Source organism: Manis javanica, chromosome 5 (assembly GCF_040802235.1).
Source record: "Manis javanica isolate MJ-LG chromosome 5, MJ_LKY, whole genome shotgun sequence".
Classification (NCBI taxonomy): domain Eukaryota; kingdom Metazoa; phylum Chordata; class Mammalia; order Pholidota; family Manidae; genus Manis; species Manis javanica.
Window position 1 is genome coordinate 171082775 of NC_133160.1, and position 18124 is coordinate 171100898.

At 54.4% G+C, this 18124-nt stretch overlaps 1 protein-coding gene across 9 annotated transcripts in view; it reads left to right on the forward strand.

Annotated features, from left to right (window-relative positions):
- Positions 1–18124, forward strand: part of CFAP99 (cilia and flagella associated protein 99) — a 48082-nt gene that overhangs the window by 22270 nt on the left and 7688 nt on the right. For 3 of the 9 annotated variants that reach the window (XR_012131878.1, XM_073237952.1, XM_073237954.1), the window contains exons 3-11: positions 2306–2450; positions 3655–3749; positions 6699–6811; positions 8461–8638; positions 11232–11312; positions 11448–11522; positions 12326–12427; positions 12662–12750; positions 13281–13485. Coding sequence is in view for 8 of the 9 variants with exons in the window: in XM_073237952.1 (XP_073094053.1) it covers positions 2306–2450; positions 3655–3749; positions 6699–6811; positions 8461–8638; positions 11232–11312; positions 11448–11522; positions 12326–12427; positions 12662–12750; positions 13281–13485 (1083 nt within the window). In the remaining variant the exon portion in view is untranslated. The remainder of the gene's footprint in view (positions 1–2305; positions 2451–3654; positions 3750–6698; positions 6812–8460; positions 8639–11231; positions 11313–11447; positions 11523–12325; positions 12428–12661; positions 12751–13280; positions 13486–18124) is intronic. The other 6 variants (XM_073237958.1, XM_073237959.1, XM_073237953.1 and 3 more) reach the window with 5 other exon arrangements.

An 18124-nucleotide genomic window follows, 5' to 3' on the forward strand; every position in this document is an offset into this window, starting at 1 on the left:
TGCTTTTTTCTCCCTATTGTTTGCATGAAATATCTTTTTCCATCCCTTGACTTTTAGTATGTGCATGTCTTTGGGTTTGAGGTGAGTCTCTTGTAAGCAGCATATAGATGGGTCTTGTTTTTTTATCCATTCAGTGACTCTATGTCTTTTGATTGGTGCATTCAGTCCATTTACATTTAGGGTGATTATTGATAGGTATGTACTTATTGCCATTTCAGGTTTTAGATTCGTGGTTACCAAAGGTTCCAGGTTACTTTCCTTACTATCTCAGTGTCTAACTTAACTCACTTAGTATGCTGTTACAAACACAATCTAAAGGTTCTTTTCTATTTCTCCTCCTTTTTCTTCCTCCTTCATTCTTTATATATTAGGTATCAGATTCTATACTTTTTCTCTATCCCTTGATTGGCTTCGGGGATAGTCAATTTAATTTTGCATTTGCCTCGCAATCAGCTGCTCCACTCTCCCTGCCATGATTTTACTACCTCTGATGACAGCTATCCAACCCTCGGAACACTTCCATCTAAAGCAGTCCCTCCAAAATAGACTGCAGAGATGGTTTGTGGGAGGTAAACTCTCTCAGCTTTTGCTTATCTAGAAATTGTTTAATCCCTCCTTCAATTTTAAATGATAATCTCACCGGGTAAAGTAATCTTGGTTCCAGGCCCTTCTGCTTCATGGCATTAAATACATCATGCCACTCCATTCTGGCCTGTAAGGTTTCTGCTGAGAAGTCTGCTGTTAGTCTGATGGGCTTTACTTTGTATGTGATCTTATTTCTTCCTCTGGCTGCTTTTAACAGTCTGTCCTTATCCTTGATCATTCCCATTTTAATTACTTTATGTCTTGGTGTTGTCCTCCTTGGGTCCCTTGTGTTGGGGGATCTGTGGATCTCCATGGCCTGAGAGACTATCTCCTTCCCCAGATTGGGGAAGTTTTCAGCAACTACTTCCTCAAAGACACTTTCTATCCCTTTCTCTCTCTCTTCTTCTTGTGGTAGCCCTATAATGCAAATATTATTCTGCTTGGATTGGTCACACAGTTCTCTCAATATTCTTTCATTTTTAGAGATCCTTTTTTCTCTCTGTGCCTCAGCTTCTTTGTATTCCTCTTCTCTAGTTTCTATTTCATTTATTATCTCCTCCACCGTATCCAACCTGCTTTTAATACCCTCCATTGTGTTCTTTAATGATTGGATCTCTGACCTGAATTCATTCCTGAGTTCTTGGATGTCTTTCCTTACCTCCATTAGGATGTTGATTATTTTTATTTTGAACTTCCTTTCAGGAAGAGTCACGAGGTCCATATCATTTAAATCTTCCTCGGCAGTTGTATTAACAATTTTACTCTGGACAAGGTTCCTTTGTCGTTTCATGTTTGTATATGGCGCCCTCTAGTGTCCAGAAGCTCTATTCTGGAGCTGCTGAGCCCCTGAGGCAATGTCAGGGGTCACATGGGAGCAGTACTGGTGCCTGGGAGTAAGAAAGAACTGTTCACCGCCTCCTGGCTGCTGTGCCTGTCTCTACTGCCTGAGTCAGTGGGCCAGGCACACAGTTATTAGTTTTTGTCCCAGAGCAGCCAGATATGGATCCCTGCTTTCCACAAGCAACCGGAATCCCCGTCTCCCCAGGAACTCTGCCTGTATTAACTTTCCAACCCAGTAGTCATGAGTGTCTCATGAAAGCACCATGAAATGTAGGTTTGTGCTCCCAGCACAGCTCTCCGGAGCTTGGTATTCAGCAGTCCCAGGCCTTCCACTCCCTCCCTGCTCCATTTGTCTTCCTCCCGCTGGTGAGCTGGGGTTGGTTAGGGGCTCAGGTCCCGCGGAGCCATAGCTCTGGTACATTACCCCGTTCGCTGAGGTCTGCTCTTTTCTCCAGGTATGTGTGGTCTGACGCCATCCTCTTTCCTGTTGCTCTCTCAGGATTAGTTGTGCCAATTAAATTTTCTAATTGTATCCAGTTTTAGGAGGAAGCCTCTGTTTCTCCTCTCCCGCCGCCATCTTTAATCAAATCCTGGGATTGTCCTTTTTAATGCCTCGTCACCCTCCATGTGCATCTCTCTCTCCCATCTCACTCTCACCACCCAGAAGAACCTGTGGGTCTGATTCCTGGGGTTGACCTGCTGGGCCAAAGGGTGTGTGCTCCTGACTGCCATGGGCACCCAACTGCCCTGAGGGGTGTGCTAACCGTGCCCTTCCAGGGCAAACTCGTCCCAGCCTCTCCCCTGCACGGAGCTTTCAGCCTCCAGGGCCTCAAGTGCCCATATCCGGCCAGTAGCCCCCCTTGGTCTGCTTCTCTTCCAGACTCTGAGCTCCCAGAAGCAGGCGTTCATTCTGGAGGTTCTGTCCGGGTGCCTTGAGTACCACAGGTTGCTGACCACCGTGGTGGACGCCTTCTACGTGCGGGATGGCCGCCTCTGCCTGTGGGCTGACTATAACCTCTTCAAGGGTAGGTGCTGTCCCATCCAGTGAGGCAGGGAGCCATGTGTCCCTGCGGGGCAGGCCTGCCACCCTTATCTCCTGAACAAGGGCCACAGACAGACTCTGAACACAGCAGCAATGATGACCCAATGAAAGTGGCAGCAGGCGAGCAGTCTCCAAGCTCAGCCGGCTCCTGGCGTCTCTGTGGCACCTTTGCTTTCCGGGGGCTTGATCCTCACGACCACCAGGGGTGGGAAACCTGGGCCCTCCCTACAGGAGACTCAGGCCACGCTGCCCTTGACAGGAGCTCCAGCCTCTGAGGGAGCTTGTTTGAGGAGAGTGCCCCTAAGACTGCAGCCTGGGGGAGATGACGAGCCTTCATTCCCGGCTGAGGTCCTGGCCCCAGCCTTGAGGACTCAGGCAGGGTCGGCCTCAAGGCTGCAGTCCGGACCGTCCTCCAAGGGGTTCAATGGGACATGTCTCTGCCTGGCTCCCTGCAGGCCTATGATGGCCATCTGCTCCCAAGGAGTGTGATGGCCACTGCAGGCAGGGTGGCCAGTGCCGCTGGGGTGCGGACCGTCCAGCCCCCAGCCCCTGTCCAGTAGGGGAGGGGCAGGGATGTCAGGGTGCTTACAGACCAAACTGGGCTGCCTGCCACCAGGTCCAGGGCTGGCTCACAGTCGCTGCATCCCCACCACACAGCAGAAGCCACGAGCTCAGCAGCGCATTGCTGGCCGGCTGGCCAGTCGGTGGGACCAGCCATCCTTGCCTCAGAGGACTGGCCCTCTAGGACCTACCCCAGGATGTTCCAGTTTCAGCTGGCTTGACATGGTTGAATCTCTCAGAATTCACAAACCATTTTACGATCCAAAATTATTTTTCTTTTACCCAAAGAACTTCTGGAATTTCTGAGAACTTAGCAAATGAGGTGATATATGTGGAAGTGCTTTGAATGCCACAGGCGCCCACTCGTGGCGGCCACGCCACTGTGCTCGTGTGTCACGCTGTGTTTGTGCATTGGTTCCACACGGAGCCCTTGCCTCTGGCTACACGCCCTGACGGGCCCGGCCGGGGTTGGCTGCGCTTCTGCTGCATCTGCGGCACACCTGTCAGGCGCTAGCCACTGGCTGACTCCCCCAAGATGGAGCCCCAGGGGGCCCGGAGGAGGGGACCCCGATGCCCCTCTGTGCCATATACCCTTGCTCCCACTCGCCCCTGCCCTGTCTCCTTAGTGATCTGCTATTTGGCCACTTTCCAACTGGGGGAGCTTGGCTTTCAGCTTTTCTGTGACATCGTCAAGTCCCAGCCTCTAGACAAGATGTGCAAGGTAAGTTTCCCCCAGCCCCCAGCCCCCCGCAAGTTGCCGTCTTAAGCCCACCGGCAAAGGCCTGTCCATCTGGTGCTGACCTTGCACCCTTCTGGCTCAGTTTAATGAAAGAACGAACTTCTGCCCAGTTCATTCTGTGTTTGGCAAACAGTGCCCTCTCTGCGCTCAGCTGCGTCTGCCTGTCTCCTGGGTTTGACCCTGTTCTCACTGTTAGGGTCGGTGGTGGCTGGATGTCGGCTCCTAGTCCTTTTATTTAATGATGTGCTTTCCTCATACATAAGAACATAAGCAACTCACAATGGATAAATACTTGCAGTTACCTTAAGCAAGGGCTTCACTTTTACAAGAAAGATACATAACCATCTGCATTTTCTGAGGGGTGTTTAGAGACTGACCCAGGCCAGCTCCCCAGGCTCCAAGACCACACCTGGTTTTCGTTCTGCTGTCAGTCTTGAGATTCTTATTAACTGTTGAACAAGGGGCCCACATGTCAGCTTGCACTGGGTCCCACAGGGGCAGAGCTCCAGAGCCTGCAAAGCCTGGAGGGGTGGCATGGGACCCCACCCTGCACACCCAGGGCAGGTGCTCCGCCAGCATGGGTCCTGGACATTTACTTCCCTGGAGCATTCCTGGGAGGAGAGTCATGGAAGCCGCCCACACAAATTCCCAAGGGAGCTGGTGGCTACAAGGGTGGGGTGGCACCCTGTGCAGGGCCTTCCCTTCTCAGCCAGCACCCATACCCAGCTGGGCGATCCTGTCCATTAGGTCTCTAGAGAAGAAGTCAGCCTGGGCCTCAAAGACAGGGAGCAAGCTGCTGGGGACAGGATGGCCTCTCCAGGGACCCCCGAGATCACACCTGGGGCGCTGGCACTGCTGTGGTTAGCAGTGACATGGCAGTGAGCACAGTGCACAGCCTGACTAGCAAGCCGTGCAGACCATGCCGCGTGTGGTTGCATGTGGCCTGTCGCTCTTGGGAGAGTGGCCCTGGGACGGCATGTGGAGGGGGGCAAGCAATCCTGCTGGCTCCAAGGCCCCCGCATATAAATGCTGGAAGCTCCAGATGGCCTCCCAGAACCCCAGCCCCAGCCTGCATGCTCCCTGGTAGGGCTGCCCCTGCTCCCCACCCTCCCCACCCCTCCAGTGAGACCAAAGGCCTCATTTTGGATGGTTGCCCGGCTAGGTCTATGGGTGGGGGCAACAGACCAGCTGAGATGTGGTGAGAGGATGGGGTCTTGGGGCAGAGGGATGTACCCAAATAACAGGGCCCTGGGAGGAGGAGTGGAGAGCCCAGGGCCCAATGGCAGGGACCGACTGCCGCCTTCAGACAGGAAGTGGTAGCAGGGCTGGAAGATGGAGTGGGCGGGAGCAAGGGGCAGGACTGGCTGTGGACAAGGGGCTGAGAAGCCTGTGTGGGGCAGGGAAGGTGGGGAGAGGCCCTGGGACGGGAGGTGAGGTGGTGGGGGCCGTGCCCAAGAGGGAAAGCGTGGCAGGCTCTAGAAGGACACCTGGCAGCTGCAATGTGAAGAAGGGCATGGAGGCAGGAGGCAGAGTGGGAGGTGAGGACACACATGCCAGGGTGGTGGCTGCACTGAGGCCCTGCCCTCATCCACTGCTGCCCCCGACTCAGCAGCTCTGAGTCAGCACAGTTGCAGGGGCCCTGGAGTCACCACCTGTTTGCCCAACATGCAGCTGCCTCCGCCCGACCCAAGAGGGTAGGGAGTCGGCCTTCTCCAGCCCTCTTGGGGCAGTCAGCCCAGGCCGAGGAAGGGGGCCAGGGGACGGAGCCCAGGGATCCACTGCAGGGAGCCCTTCACTAACACCAGCTCTCTCCCGTGTGCTGCATGGGCTGCCCCCAGGAAACTACATGCTCCCTAGACCCATGCATGGTTTGGGGTGCATTTTTGTGGACCCAGATGGAAGCACCGTATTTCCTGTGTCCCACAAAGCTAGCTAAACATGGTGCTAGAGTCCCACACAGAATCTACAGCAGCCCCAAGCCCTGGGGCTACCCCTTCCAGCATTTTCTAGGAGCCTGGTTTGAGTGGTCTGCAGTGGTCCCCCTGATGAGACAAGGCCCTTCAAGCTAGGGTGTGGTTTCAGTTTGGTGGATGCTCCCCGCAGAGCAGCCCACCCAGAGGGCCCTATGCATGGGTGCCCCTCATACAGGGCTGGGGACCTAAGCTTCATCCCCCTGTGCAGAAGGCCACCTCCGGGGGCCTCAGTCAGCCCCAGGAGCTGCCATCCCCAGTGTGGAAGTATTCCTCAGCTCCGCAAGGTGGCCTCCACGGGGAGCTGAACTGGTCCTGTGTCTTCTGGAACCAAAGCTGTTCAATGTAAAGGCCAGGAGCTGGAAGACAACTTTAGAAGCCCACAGCCACTGGAAGCCCCTGCCAGGCTGCATCTGGGCTGTTCCAAGGGCCCACCAGGGTCTGCACTGTGGGCACGGCACCCAGCCCTGCCTGGGGAAGACAGCCTCAGCCTCCGCGCCGGGGCCAGCCCCCCACGGCAGGAGCTTAGGGACACGCCACCTCCCTGGGGCCTACCTGCTAGTGTTGCCCTGGGTACAGGGAAACACTACAGAAAATGGTGCAACCCATTTTTGGAATTCCAGGGCCCGTGGGCTGGCAGTGGGGGAGACAGGCAGCTGTCTATCCTTGCCCACCAGCGGCTCTCCGGAGTGGGGTGTGGGCCTTCCAAGTCCTGGGGAGCTGGCCCCAGCACCAGCAGGGACTTGCCTTCCCCACTAGCACGAGTTCCAGGACTGGGGAGGGCTGCCTGAGGGCCCAGATGCCGTGAGCACAAGCCTGGTGGTGGGAAGCAGCTCCCTGGATGGGTGCCGGGACCCTCCTCTGTTCCTCTGTTCCAGCGTGGGGGTCTGACCCCCTTGAGGGTGCGGGGCTCAGCCACGCGGGGTCTGACCGAGACCTTGATGGCCCTGCTTCTCGCCAGTTCCTCAGGTTCTTCTTCAGCCCCCTGAATCTGTCCTCGTGGGTCAAGGACGAGTGGAGCCTCGTCTATGAGGCGGCCTACGTGAAGGAGAACTGGATTGCACCCCTGATGAGGTGGGCCAGGAGGGTCTCTGCAGCCCACTCCCAGAACACTTCTGAGAGCTCCCTCCTTGCTCCAGGACCCTGCAAGGGCTGGTAGCTGCTCCACATTAGGGGTGAGGAGGTTCAGAGAAGCCAGGACCCATGGGAGGAGGAGGCACGGTCCAGGGTCTGACCCAGAGCCTGGGACCACCCCCACAGCAGGTGGCCGGCTAGTGGCCTGCAGGGGCCAAGGGCCAGAGGTGGTTTTTAGGGCCAGACAGGTCAGTGGGTGAGGGCCCATGTGCAGAACAGAGGGTTGTGACAGTGGCCCCAGTCTTGCTGGGCCCCTGCATGGACCCTGTGGGACTCTGGTCCTGACCCCTTTGCAGATCCCAGGAGTGAGGAGGCAGGGTGGGTGGGGCTGGAGCCCACGCAGCCTGCAGCCAGCTCCTGGGGGAGTCAGGCCTCCATCTTTTTCTGGTGCCCCCCAGAGCACCACTCCTGGGCCTGTCACCCCGGAGCCGCCCTGGCTGCCTGTCCTTCCCTGCCTCCTGTGACAGGCAGAGGCCGGTTCTGTGGGTGCAGGCCAGGACCCACAGTGGAGGACCAGCACAGGGCTCAGCCCTGCCCTTGGCCCCTCTGAAGAAGCTGCTAGGGCCCCAGTTACTTCCCTTCACATAGGCCTGGGGGGGCCACCCCATCTTCATGCAGACAGGTAGACTGTTTTTGCACAAGCAGACCACTTAGGGGCCAGCTGTGTGCAGGAGACCTGGAGGCCCAGGGAAGCCCCTCCTGTGGGAGAGGAGGCCTGGCCCAGGCAGGGTGTCCCCAGAGTTGCCCCTTCACCAGAGTCCTCAGTCCAGCCAGGCTGGGTGAGCTGCCCATCCACAGGGCTGTCGTAAGTGGCCTGGGCCTATGGGACCTGAGAACTACCTCTGGGCAGCTGCTCAGCCTGGTCGAGGGTGCCCCATCCCCGCCACCCTGGCCCCGCCTACAGACATCCCTTGTCTGCCCTGTGCTGCCCTTCCTGAGACCCCACTCCCTGTTGGCTCTCAGACATGCCCTTCCTCCCTATGGTGGCCATGACCCTCAAGTGGGGCCAGGAGTGATTCGGACCATGCTCTCTGCCCCAGGGGACCTCCACAGGAGGGGACACTGGCCAGGATGGTGATGGTGGGCTGTGCCCGCATGGGGTAGGGGCATGAAAGGGGGGCCTGACCCCTCCCAAACCCTGCTCAGGACACCCCCACCCCGAGGCTCTGCTCCTGCCCACCCCTCTCCTGCAGCGCCCTTCCACCTGCTGCCAATGGTGAGACCCAAGAAGGGGCCTTTGTGAATCACCAGCCTCCTTCCCCTAAGCTATCTGCTCAGGCCCAGCTTCGCTCTGCTCATCAGAGGCCCCTGGGTTCCTGCAGCGCATTCTCGGTCCTCCCGACTCCCGCCCACCAGCGTGGCCGAGGACAGTGATGTCTCTGGACCTTCTTCCTTGTCTATCCTGGGGGGCACCTGCCTGTGCGGCTCCAGGGTGTGGCTGGCACTGTGCCTGTGCAGCAGTGGGCACTCAGTGAAGAGTGGCTGTTGGTTCCGTTGTCAGCCCTACCCTCATGTAGACCCAAGCACTTGGGCATCCTTGGATCCCAAGGGCTGTGCCTTAAACAGCTGCTCCCACCTTTGCCTTCAAGATGGCAGCCGGAGGTCCAGGAGCTGATCAAACAGCTGGAGGCGGTGCTGGCCAATCAATCCCCCCTTTTAAAGACCAAGGCTAAGGTCACAGAGCCCAAGGAGTTCAACCTGACCACCCCCAGATCCCGTGCCATTCCCATGCCAGAGCCGGTTCCTGCCGTGGCCAAGCCAAGACCAGTAAGTGAGGTGTCTGCACTGGGCACAGGCTGCCAGGCCGGGAGAGTGGACCATGCGGGCCAGTGGGGCTGGGTCCGTCCCATGACTGAGTGTGCCCTGGACCAGGCCAGGAGCGTCCCAGGCCCCTGCCTCTTTGTGCGGAGCCCAGCCGAGCCTGCGCTGGCCTTCCACATGCTGAGGCTGGTCAGCAGGTGCCCTGTGAAGCTGTGGGGCCACACCACTCGGACCCATCTGGACTTGGCACTTGGAGGCCCCTTTCAACCCTATGGCACTGGCCTGCATATTTGGGTCACAGTCTACTTTCCCACACCCTTCAGACCATGGGCAGGCGATAATGCCTGTCTGTGTGTCCCCGCCTTAGGGCCTCTTCCTCTCCCTTCTTCCTCCCTGCCTTGCTGACCTGACTTCTCCAGATCTGCCAGAGTGCTACGGAGAGCAGACCAAAGAAAAAAGCAGCTCCATCTGCTTTAGACCGTAGAGAACTGGCTGACCGTCACGGCTGAAGTAGGAAAGGCTTCAGCCATGGTTTGATCAGGATTCCAGCTATACTTCTCTGTAACTCTCTATCCTTGTCTCCTCTCCATGTCACTTTTTATTTTGGACAAATGTCCCTCATTGCAACAAAACAACCATGCCTCACCCACACTCTATGCCATCCGGGGCACGAGAGGATATCTAGGGCCAAGAATTCTGTGAAGGTGTGATTAGACCAGCTTAGGTGGCATGCCCACCTAGAGCTGATGGCAGGGGTGCAGTGCTCTGACTGGTCCCGGGCTCTTCCCCAAGCAGCTGTGGGGGACTCAGTTTCCCAGAACCAGTGTGGTTTGCCAACAGGATGAAGGGCTGAACAGAGGGTGCAGTGATGTTGCTGGGGGCCAGGGCTGCAGCCTGCCTCCGCCAGCCTCGGGTCTCATCTCATTGCCTTCCCAGAGGACTTCCCATGAGGCCCTCACTGAATTCTCCTTGCCAACCCCTGCTCCTTTTCTTGTAGCATCGGTCAGAGTTCATAGCTGCCTCGTGGTTTCCGGGCCTGTCTGTTTTACCGTAGCTCATCCATCCTATCTGTGCCATATCCCCTAGTGCCTGGCACAGCCCTGGTTCAGGGCAGACCATCAATGAATACCTGACAGATGGGCGGATGGATGGATGGATGATCAGAGGCCTTGCTGCTGAGCATCCCACAGCTGCCCCTCTGTAAGGCCCGAGCATTTCTGACCCCAGCTCCTCAGGGCTCAGTGTGCTGACCTCAGGTCATCCTGCCAGTTGCATCTCCCTCCCTTTCTGCCTGGCACCCCTCCTGGCACCATGCCCTGCCCTGCCCCATAGCTAAGTTTCTCTCAGCATAAGCTATGAGACAGTGGTGAACAGTCACCTCCCTTGGGGCCTGCAGGTGGCTGTGCTAGAACCACAGGCTTGTTCCCTCCACCCTGTCTGCCCAGAACTCTCTGCCCCCTGGGTTTAGGGCCCACCCCAATTTGCTCATTCAACAAAGACTTAGGGAATGCCTGGTACATGCCAAGCACTGTGCCTTTGTGGAGTGTGAATTCTGTCGTGGGGCTCACATATTAAACAGGATAAGTCAAATGGATGGGTTATTAGTTGATGATAAGTGCTGAGGAGAAAAGATAATTCAGGGAAAAGGGACTACAGTTGGAGGGCTTGCAGTTCTGGATTGTGCAGCCAGGACAGGCCTCCTGAGATGCCAGGGGTGAAGAACTGGAAATAGAAAGCATGTGAACTGTTTGCTTTGTCTGGGAGAGAGCATTCCAGATGACAAAGCATGTGCAAAGGCCCTGGGGCCTTACCTTCCCTCCCACAAGTGCTTAAGGGCACCAGGGGGGAAGGGAAGAGAGGAGGAGGGGAAGGGGGTGCTGAGGGAGAAGAGCAATGGGACACAACCTGAACCCGGTGGCGGAGCACAGCGTGATAGGGTTTATGGAGACGCCATGACACCGGTGGGCAGGATTTGAGATGGATGCTGAACTGAGAAAGAGGTGCTGACGAGGGAGCCAAGAGGACTCTGAGGTCTCCATCTGGGCCAGGAATGGACAGCAATTGGAGTTGGCGGGTGGAGGTAGCAGTGTTTGGGGGAAGATGTGGGTTTCAGGTTTGGATGTGATGAGTTTCTGATGCTCCTTAGATGTTCAGGGGGGAGTGCATGGAGTCAGGAGTCTGAAGGTTGAGGGTTTCTTGGACAGCTCTGCCCCCTCCCCAAGGACACTGTGTCCTCCAGATCCCAGGGGTCCCGAGACTGGGCCCCATGGACACTCCTCAGGCCGCCTGATCTCTGCAGTATTAATGTTGCAGCCCCCCTTCACTGACGCTCAATTCCTTGGCCCCAGCCTTCTCCCTCAGTCTCTACCCACCAGTTGCCCTCTGTGGGTACCCCTAGTGTCCGGTGGGCCTGAGCTGTGCTTGACCACCTTTCTTCCTGCTGCTGGCCTGGTGTCCTTCCCTGCCAGCAGCCAGCAGGCCGGGTCAGAGTGCAGAGCCTGCTTTTCAGCCCTGCTTCTGGCCCGGCTCCCGGCCCACCCTCCCCGCACCTCCCTCCAGGCAGCAGCTTCTGACCATGGATTCCCCTCGTGCCCACCAGGTCCCCAGGAGCACCTACCAACAGCCCAAGGAGCAGCACCTGCTGGACAAGACCAAGAGACATAATCGCCGGAGGGCGGAGGTGGGGAGCGTGCGGCCCTGCCCTCCCAGAGGCCCTGCCGGGCGGGCGCGCGGGGTGGGGCGGAGGTGGGGCGGGAGCTGGTCCGTGGCTGGCCGGGCGCCTGCGGGGCCAGAGCCGCCGTTGCTGCTGCCGCAGGAGCTGCTGCTGAGGGCCAACGTGGAGGAGATGCAGTGCGCAGTGCCCAGGTCCCGCAGGGAGCCCCCCACGCAGGTACCGCCCAGCCCTCCGCGCCCCGGGGCGTTTGCTCACCGCACAGGAGGGGTCCTCCCTATGCCACGCCAGCCACGGCACGATGAGCCACTTCTTGAAGCTTTTCTGTCTCGGGCCATGAAGAGGCAGGCTCCCAGGGCTCCCCGGCCAGGCTGGGTGCAGCCCACGTGGGCAGCCACAGACGTGCCTCCAAGACCACGGGGTAGTTGCACTCTGGGCATTTCTGGATTTTCCATACCGAGCACTTAGGATTTATACAAGAAAAAAAAAAAAAGCCCAAGGTAAGTTTGTCAATAAAGAGAAAGTCAAAGGGCGAGACCAGCAAGGATGAGGTGGCCCTCAGGCAGGTAAAGCAGGGTGGGAAGTGGGCACCCAGCAGAGCAGAGCACTTTGTGGGGAGCAGGGGGCTTTTGCAGCTGCTTGCCCACCATGACTGTGGTGCCCGCCTGGGGGTGTCTGCAGAGCAGCAGTAGGCTGGGCCAGGAGCAGAGAGACTCAGGGAGCAGCCCAGGAAGGCGGCCAGTCCCTGGAGCAGCTGACAGCTGAGCTCAGGACCCCCAACAGGGAGCCGCAGTCCCCAGGCCCTGCACCTTCCCTACCTCTGTCTGGGTGGCCCAGCACCCCCACAAGGCCCAGGAAGCCTGTGGAGGGCAGGGGAGCTGCCCTGTGGGGTTGTGGGCAGGGTTGGGCTGGGGCAGAACACATGGGTGAGCAGCTGGAGCCAGGACAGAGGGGACTGTTCTGGGCCACCCAGGGGCGCTGGGCCCATTATTCAACCAAGGTGTGTTTGGGGGCACCTACAGGGCACAGGTGCCAGTCCCCGACTCCTGCAGGGCTCCAAGAAAAACCTTCAGCTCCGATTCATGCCCCGAATCCTCAAGACTCCAAAGCTGACCTTCTACAGGGTGAGGGGTGTTCCTGAGCAGTCAGGGTGGGCCAGGGTGCCGGTTCCAAGCCTCCTACCCTGGGCACCTGCCTCCTGGCCTGTTCTGCCCTGGGGGTCCCAGATGGCCAGAGCTGGAGCCCTGAGGACGGCCCACCCTAAGGGCAGAGGGCCGGAGGGCAGGTGTGAAGAGCAGCGGGAACTTGCTGCCCCTTAGGGCCCCGCACCCCAGGCCACAGCCTCCTTTCTCCAACAGCCTAATAACATCCCCGTCAAGCTGAATACGGCTGCCATCCTGAGAGAAGGGGCCTTATACCAGCGGCAGGTGGAGAGAGAGCTGCAGAGGTGAGAGGCAGCAGTTCCCAGGTCCCTCCGGAGGAGGGGGTGCGGGAGAGGAGGTTGACAGGCAGAACATGAGGGGGGTACCTGACACTGTGGTCCTGGGGGGACAGGAGTGCCTCGAGCAGGCTGGTGTGAGGGTTGCAGTGGCAGCCTGGAAGACAATCCCAGTGAGGGAGGGGACTGGTAGGAGGTGGTGTAGCAAAACTTGGCCTACCCCAAACCTCCCTCGGGCTACAGACTCCAGTGCTCACCCCATGAGTTGGGCGGTGGGTAGGAGTTTGGGTGGCTGATCAGATGAGAAGATGGACAGAGAGTTGGCCAAGGGGCAGCCAGGTAAGTAGACAGACCAGTGGAAAATGCAGTGGGAAGAAGGGTAGATGCATAGGATGGGGACGGGTGGACAGTAGGTGAGTAGGTGTTGGGTGAACAGCAGCCCTCGCCTGTGAGGGCTTCCACCCCAGTGGCCTCCCGGTAGCCAGTGTCAGCCCTGGTTGCAGGAGGAACTCAAGGCCTGCTCTTTCTCTCTCCCGCAGAGTGGATAGGCTTGTGGACGGGGCCGGGGACTTCTCTGAGTTCCTCGAGTGGCAGAAGAAGATGCAGGCAAGGGACCGGGAGGAGCAGCTGGCAGCAGGCGAGTGCCGGAGGCTCCTGGGGAAGCTCAGCCACGAGGAGGCCGCGCTGGCCCGGCAGCACCTCGTGCGGGGGAACAAGCAGAAGGCCGACCAGAAGAAGGAGGAGGTGACGTGCTCGCGGGGGCGGCTGGGGCTGGGGCCAGCCACGAGCCTGGCTGCTCCCGGGGTCACTGGCTGGTATGCTGACCCCAGGTCATTCCCTCCTAAGACCCATGGAGTGGCCATGACTTCTCTGTCTCCACCTTGACAGGCGGGGGTCCCAGAGGCATTTTGGATCAGCTGGCCAGGGTGGACTGTCTGGCCCAGACGGCCCCTGCCCCCACCAGCAGGGTTGTTTGGGCCATACATCCACACATGAAGACCAGTGGTTCTGGTAGAAACTTCTGGAAGGCCATGTTTGCCATGGTGTCCTCTCCCATAGGCCTCTGGGGGCCTGGCTGAGGGGAAGCCCATGGTCCCCCAGGCTCCTCAGGGGGACGCAGCTGGGAGCTGCTGCAGGAAGCCCCAAGGTCCCTGGGCTCCATCTGACAGACTTGTTCTGGTCTGTTCGTTCTTAATATCAGGACTTGCCTTTCCTTCTTTTGTAGTTTACTTTTTAAAAAATAGAAGCCAAAATAGACTCAGAGAAGTTTCACTTCTTCTAAGTCTTTATAAGCCCATTTCCACCTACCTGTCTGGGGCCTAATTATTTTCATTACTTTCTGGATTATCTTTTCTATCTTTCCTTCTCAGCAAATGATATACCTGTTTATACAGCACTTCTGACTCCGTTTCTTACGTGAAGTATCCCTCCTTGCCTGACCCGCGGTGCGCACACGGTGTCCCTGTCTATGGGGGCGAACCTCCAGAGGACACTGCCAGGGAGAGAGCAGCCGAGTGCGCAGGGTGGGTGCTCCCCCCCCCAGTCGTCTGGGGCCCAAGGCTCTCCTAGAGATGCCACGTCATCTACCATGGGGCTGGCCCATCTTCCCTCCCCCAGCGGCTGGAGGGGCTGGATCCCCATGACCCACCGGCAAAGAGAACTGTCTAAACTCAGGAACTAGCTTCCATCTCATAGGTGAGAAATGCTATCTCGGTGTAGTTCTGACTTGCATTTCATTTAATACGTGTGAGCTTACACCCTTGGCCGGCAGCTCCCCATGTCCCCTCCCCCAGCCCCTGGCTACCACCATCCCACTCTACTTCCACAGATTTGACTGTTGGACTCACTCAGGATTCGACTTTCTGAGTCTGGCTGATTTCTCCCAGCATAATGTCCTCCAGGTTCATCTATGGGGCCACAAAGGCAGGATTTCCTTCCTTTTTAAGGCTAAATAGTATTCCATTGTATATGTGTGCCATAATTCATCAGTCACTGGGCACTTAGGTTGTTTCCATGTCTCGGCTACTATCAATTATTCTGTGATAAACATGGGAGTGCTGACAGTTCTTCAAAATAGAGATTTTTATTTCCTTTGAATATATGCCCAGAAGTGGGATCACTGGATCATATGGCAGTTCTATTTTTAATTTCATGAGGACAGATTTAAAAACCTGCTTTCCACAATGGCTGTACCAATTTCCCTGCCCACCAACAGTGTACAAGGGCTCCCCATTATCCGCATCCTCACCAACACCGATCTTCCGACTTTCTTATGACAGCCATCCTCACATGCGAGGTGCAGGGCACTGCGGCTTTGACTTGCATCTCCCTGACAGTCAGTGATGTGGAGCGCCGTCTCATGTGCCTGTCAGCCTTCGTGTGTCTTCTTTGGAGAAGTGTCTGTTCAGGTCCTTTGTCCATTTTTCAGTCAGGTTATCTGGGTATTTTTGTTATAGCATATTTTGGATATTAACCTCTTATCATGTATCTGGTTTGCAGTATTTTCTCCCACTCCGTAGGTTGCCTTTTCATCTTGTGAATTGTTTCCTCTGCTCTGTGGAAGCTGTAGTCAGACACAAGTCTGCTTTGTGTCTTTGTTGCCTGTACTTTTGATGTCATATCCAAAAAAAATTATTGCTAAGACCAATGTCAAAGAGCTTTTCCCCTATGTTTTCTTCTAGGAGTTTTATGGTTTCAGGTCCTATGTTAAAGTCTTTAACCCACTTTAAGTTTATTTTTGTGTCCTGTGTAAGATAAGGGTCCAACTTCATTCTTTTCATGTGGACATCCAGTTTTTCCAACATCATTTGTTGAAGAGACTATTCTTTCCCCTTTGAGTTTTCTTGGGGTCTTTGTCAAAGATTAGTTACCAAGGCCTTTTTCTACTGGGCTTTTAACTTGTTTTCTTTGATTTTTAAGAGTTGTTTAAATATTAGAGAAAGCAACCTTTATCTATGGTATATTGTTGCAGACATTTTCCTCCAATTTATCGTTTGGCTTTGCTTATGATGTCTTTTGCCATGCACACATGATTGTTATGTCATCACCAATGAATCTTTTAATTAACTGTGTTTGGATTTTGAATAGTGAGAAAGATTTTTTCCCATACCCATGCTATAGAGGAATTCACTCATGTTTTCTTCTAGTATTTATAGGGCTTCATTTTTACATCTTGAAGATTCTTGCTCCTGGTTTGAGATCTGAGAACTTGCAATTCGCGAATGCAGTGTTTCTCTTCATTTATTTAAATCTTTTATTTATTTAATCTGTGTCATATAGTTTTCAGCTAAATTTCTGTACTGTTAGATTTGTTCCTAAGTATTTCTTCTATTGTTTTTGAGTAATTGTAAATGGCATTGTACTTGTAATTTTGGTGTCCGTGGGTTCATTGAATATATTAAAATGCGATTGATGTTGGTGTGTTGACCTTGTATCCTGTGACCTTGTCAAACTTCCTTATTATTTTTCTAGGACAAACACGGGAGTTTTATTGTAGATTCCTTGGCATTTTCTATGTAGACAATCATGTCGTCTGTAAAGAAGAATAGTTTTATCTCTTTCTTTCTCATCTTCCTCCTTCCTTCCTCTTCTGCAATGCACTGGCTAGAACTTCCAGCACCACGCTGGATAAGAGCGAGAGCGGACAGTCATGCCTAGTTCAGGGTCCTAGGGAGAAATCAGTCTTTCACTATTAAGAAAAATGTTGAATGTAGGCTTTTTGTAGATGTACTCTTTATCAAATTGATGAAGTTCCCCTCCTTCCTATTTTCTGAGGTTTTTTTATCCCAAAAAGGTGTTGAATTCTCCCAAATGCTTTTCTGCATCACTTGATATGATCATGTGGCTTTTCTTCTTTAGCCTGTTAATGTGGTAGATCACCCTGAGAGATTTTCAAATATTAAACCAGGTTGGCATTGCCACAGCAAATCCCACTTGGTTATGCTGTGTAATTCTTTTTATATATGCTGATTCTACTCGCTAATCTTTTAATTTTGTTTGAGTTTTTCTGCATATAGTTTCATAAGGGATATTGCTCTATAGTTTTTGTGGGTTTTTTTGTACTGTCTTTGGTATCAGGATAATATTAGCTTCATAACATGAATTTGGAAGTATTCTCTTTTTTTATTTTCTGGGAGAGAGAGTGTAGAATTGATATTAATTCTTTAAACATTTAGTGGAATTCTCTAGAGAAATCATCCAAGCCTGGTGATTTCTTTTTTGGAAGCTTTTAAGTTACAAATTGAGTTTCCTTAAAAATTGTAGGGCTATTCAAATGATCGGTTTCACAGTGGGTGAATTGTGGTAGTTTGTGTTTTAAGGAATTTTACTAAGTTGTCAAATTTATGCATTTAGTTTTGTTTGTAACATTCTGTTACCACACCCTTTATGTCTATAGGCTCTGTAGTGATATAACCTGTTTCAATTTTTATATTACTGTTTGTGTCTCTTTATTTTTGTTCTATAAGTCTTGCTAGAGATTTGTCCATTTCATAAGTCTTAGCTTTTTGTTTCATTGATTTTCCTATTGTTTTGCTGTTTTCAATGTCATCGATGTGTTCTCTTTGTCATTTCCTTCCTTCTGCTTGCTTTGAGTTCATTTTATTATTTATTCACCACCAAGGATCAAGGCCACCCAGGAACAGTGTGGGGAAAGGCACCCTGTAAGAGCACCGTGGCCCAGCCCCCTCGGGCACTCTGCCAGTGAGTCCCTTGGCCTCGTGATGGACTGTCCTCATGACTAGGCTGCCTGAGGGCAGTGCCTCAAGCCCAGTCTGTGGCTCTCAAAGTCCAGCTGACGCTGACTGGGCCTTCCTTTATAAGCTTAGAGAATTCTTTCCCTGTCCTGGAATGCCAGCTATATGCATTTAGATGACTAACACATTTTATAAATATAATCAGATTAGATGGCAGTAAATATTTGAAGACAAAAGGGATTTTAATTTTTCTTGTGCAGTTCATGTGATGACTGATGACTCTTGCAGCCTTGCAATCTTAAGGGCCAGGGTTAGGGTTAGGGCTGTGCTTCATAAAGTGTAAATTTGGTGTCGGCCAGAGGCCCTGTTGCTACAGCCTGGCCCGTGGGAGCCCGCCTCCCCTGCTCTGCTGCCCCTCTCTGGCGCCTGTGGAGATGTTTGCTTTTGAGAGGCAAGATGTTCTGGGCCCACCTAAATTTCCTCTGCTTGAGACATAGACTGGTTATTCTCCCAAGCCCAGGACCCTCATTGCAGAGACCAGTACTGATTTCCAGGGCTGGGGCCGCGGAGAAGGAGCATTTCTGTTTTTCCAGGGTGACCCGTATTAAGGCACTCTAGCAACAGGGCTGGGAAAGGATATAATTTTTAAATCATGAGTATGGCTCTCACATCACCTTATAATAAGTGAC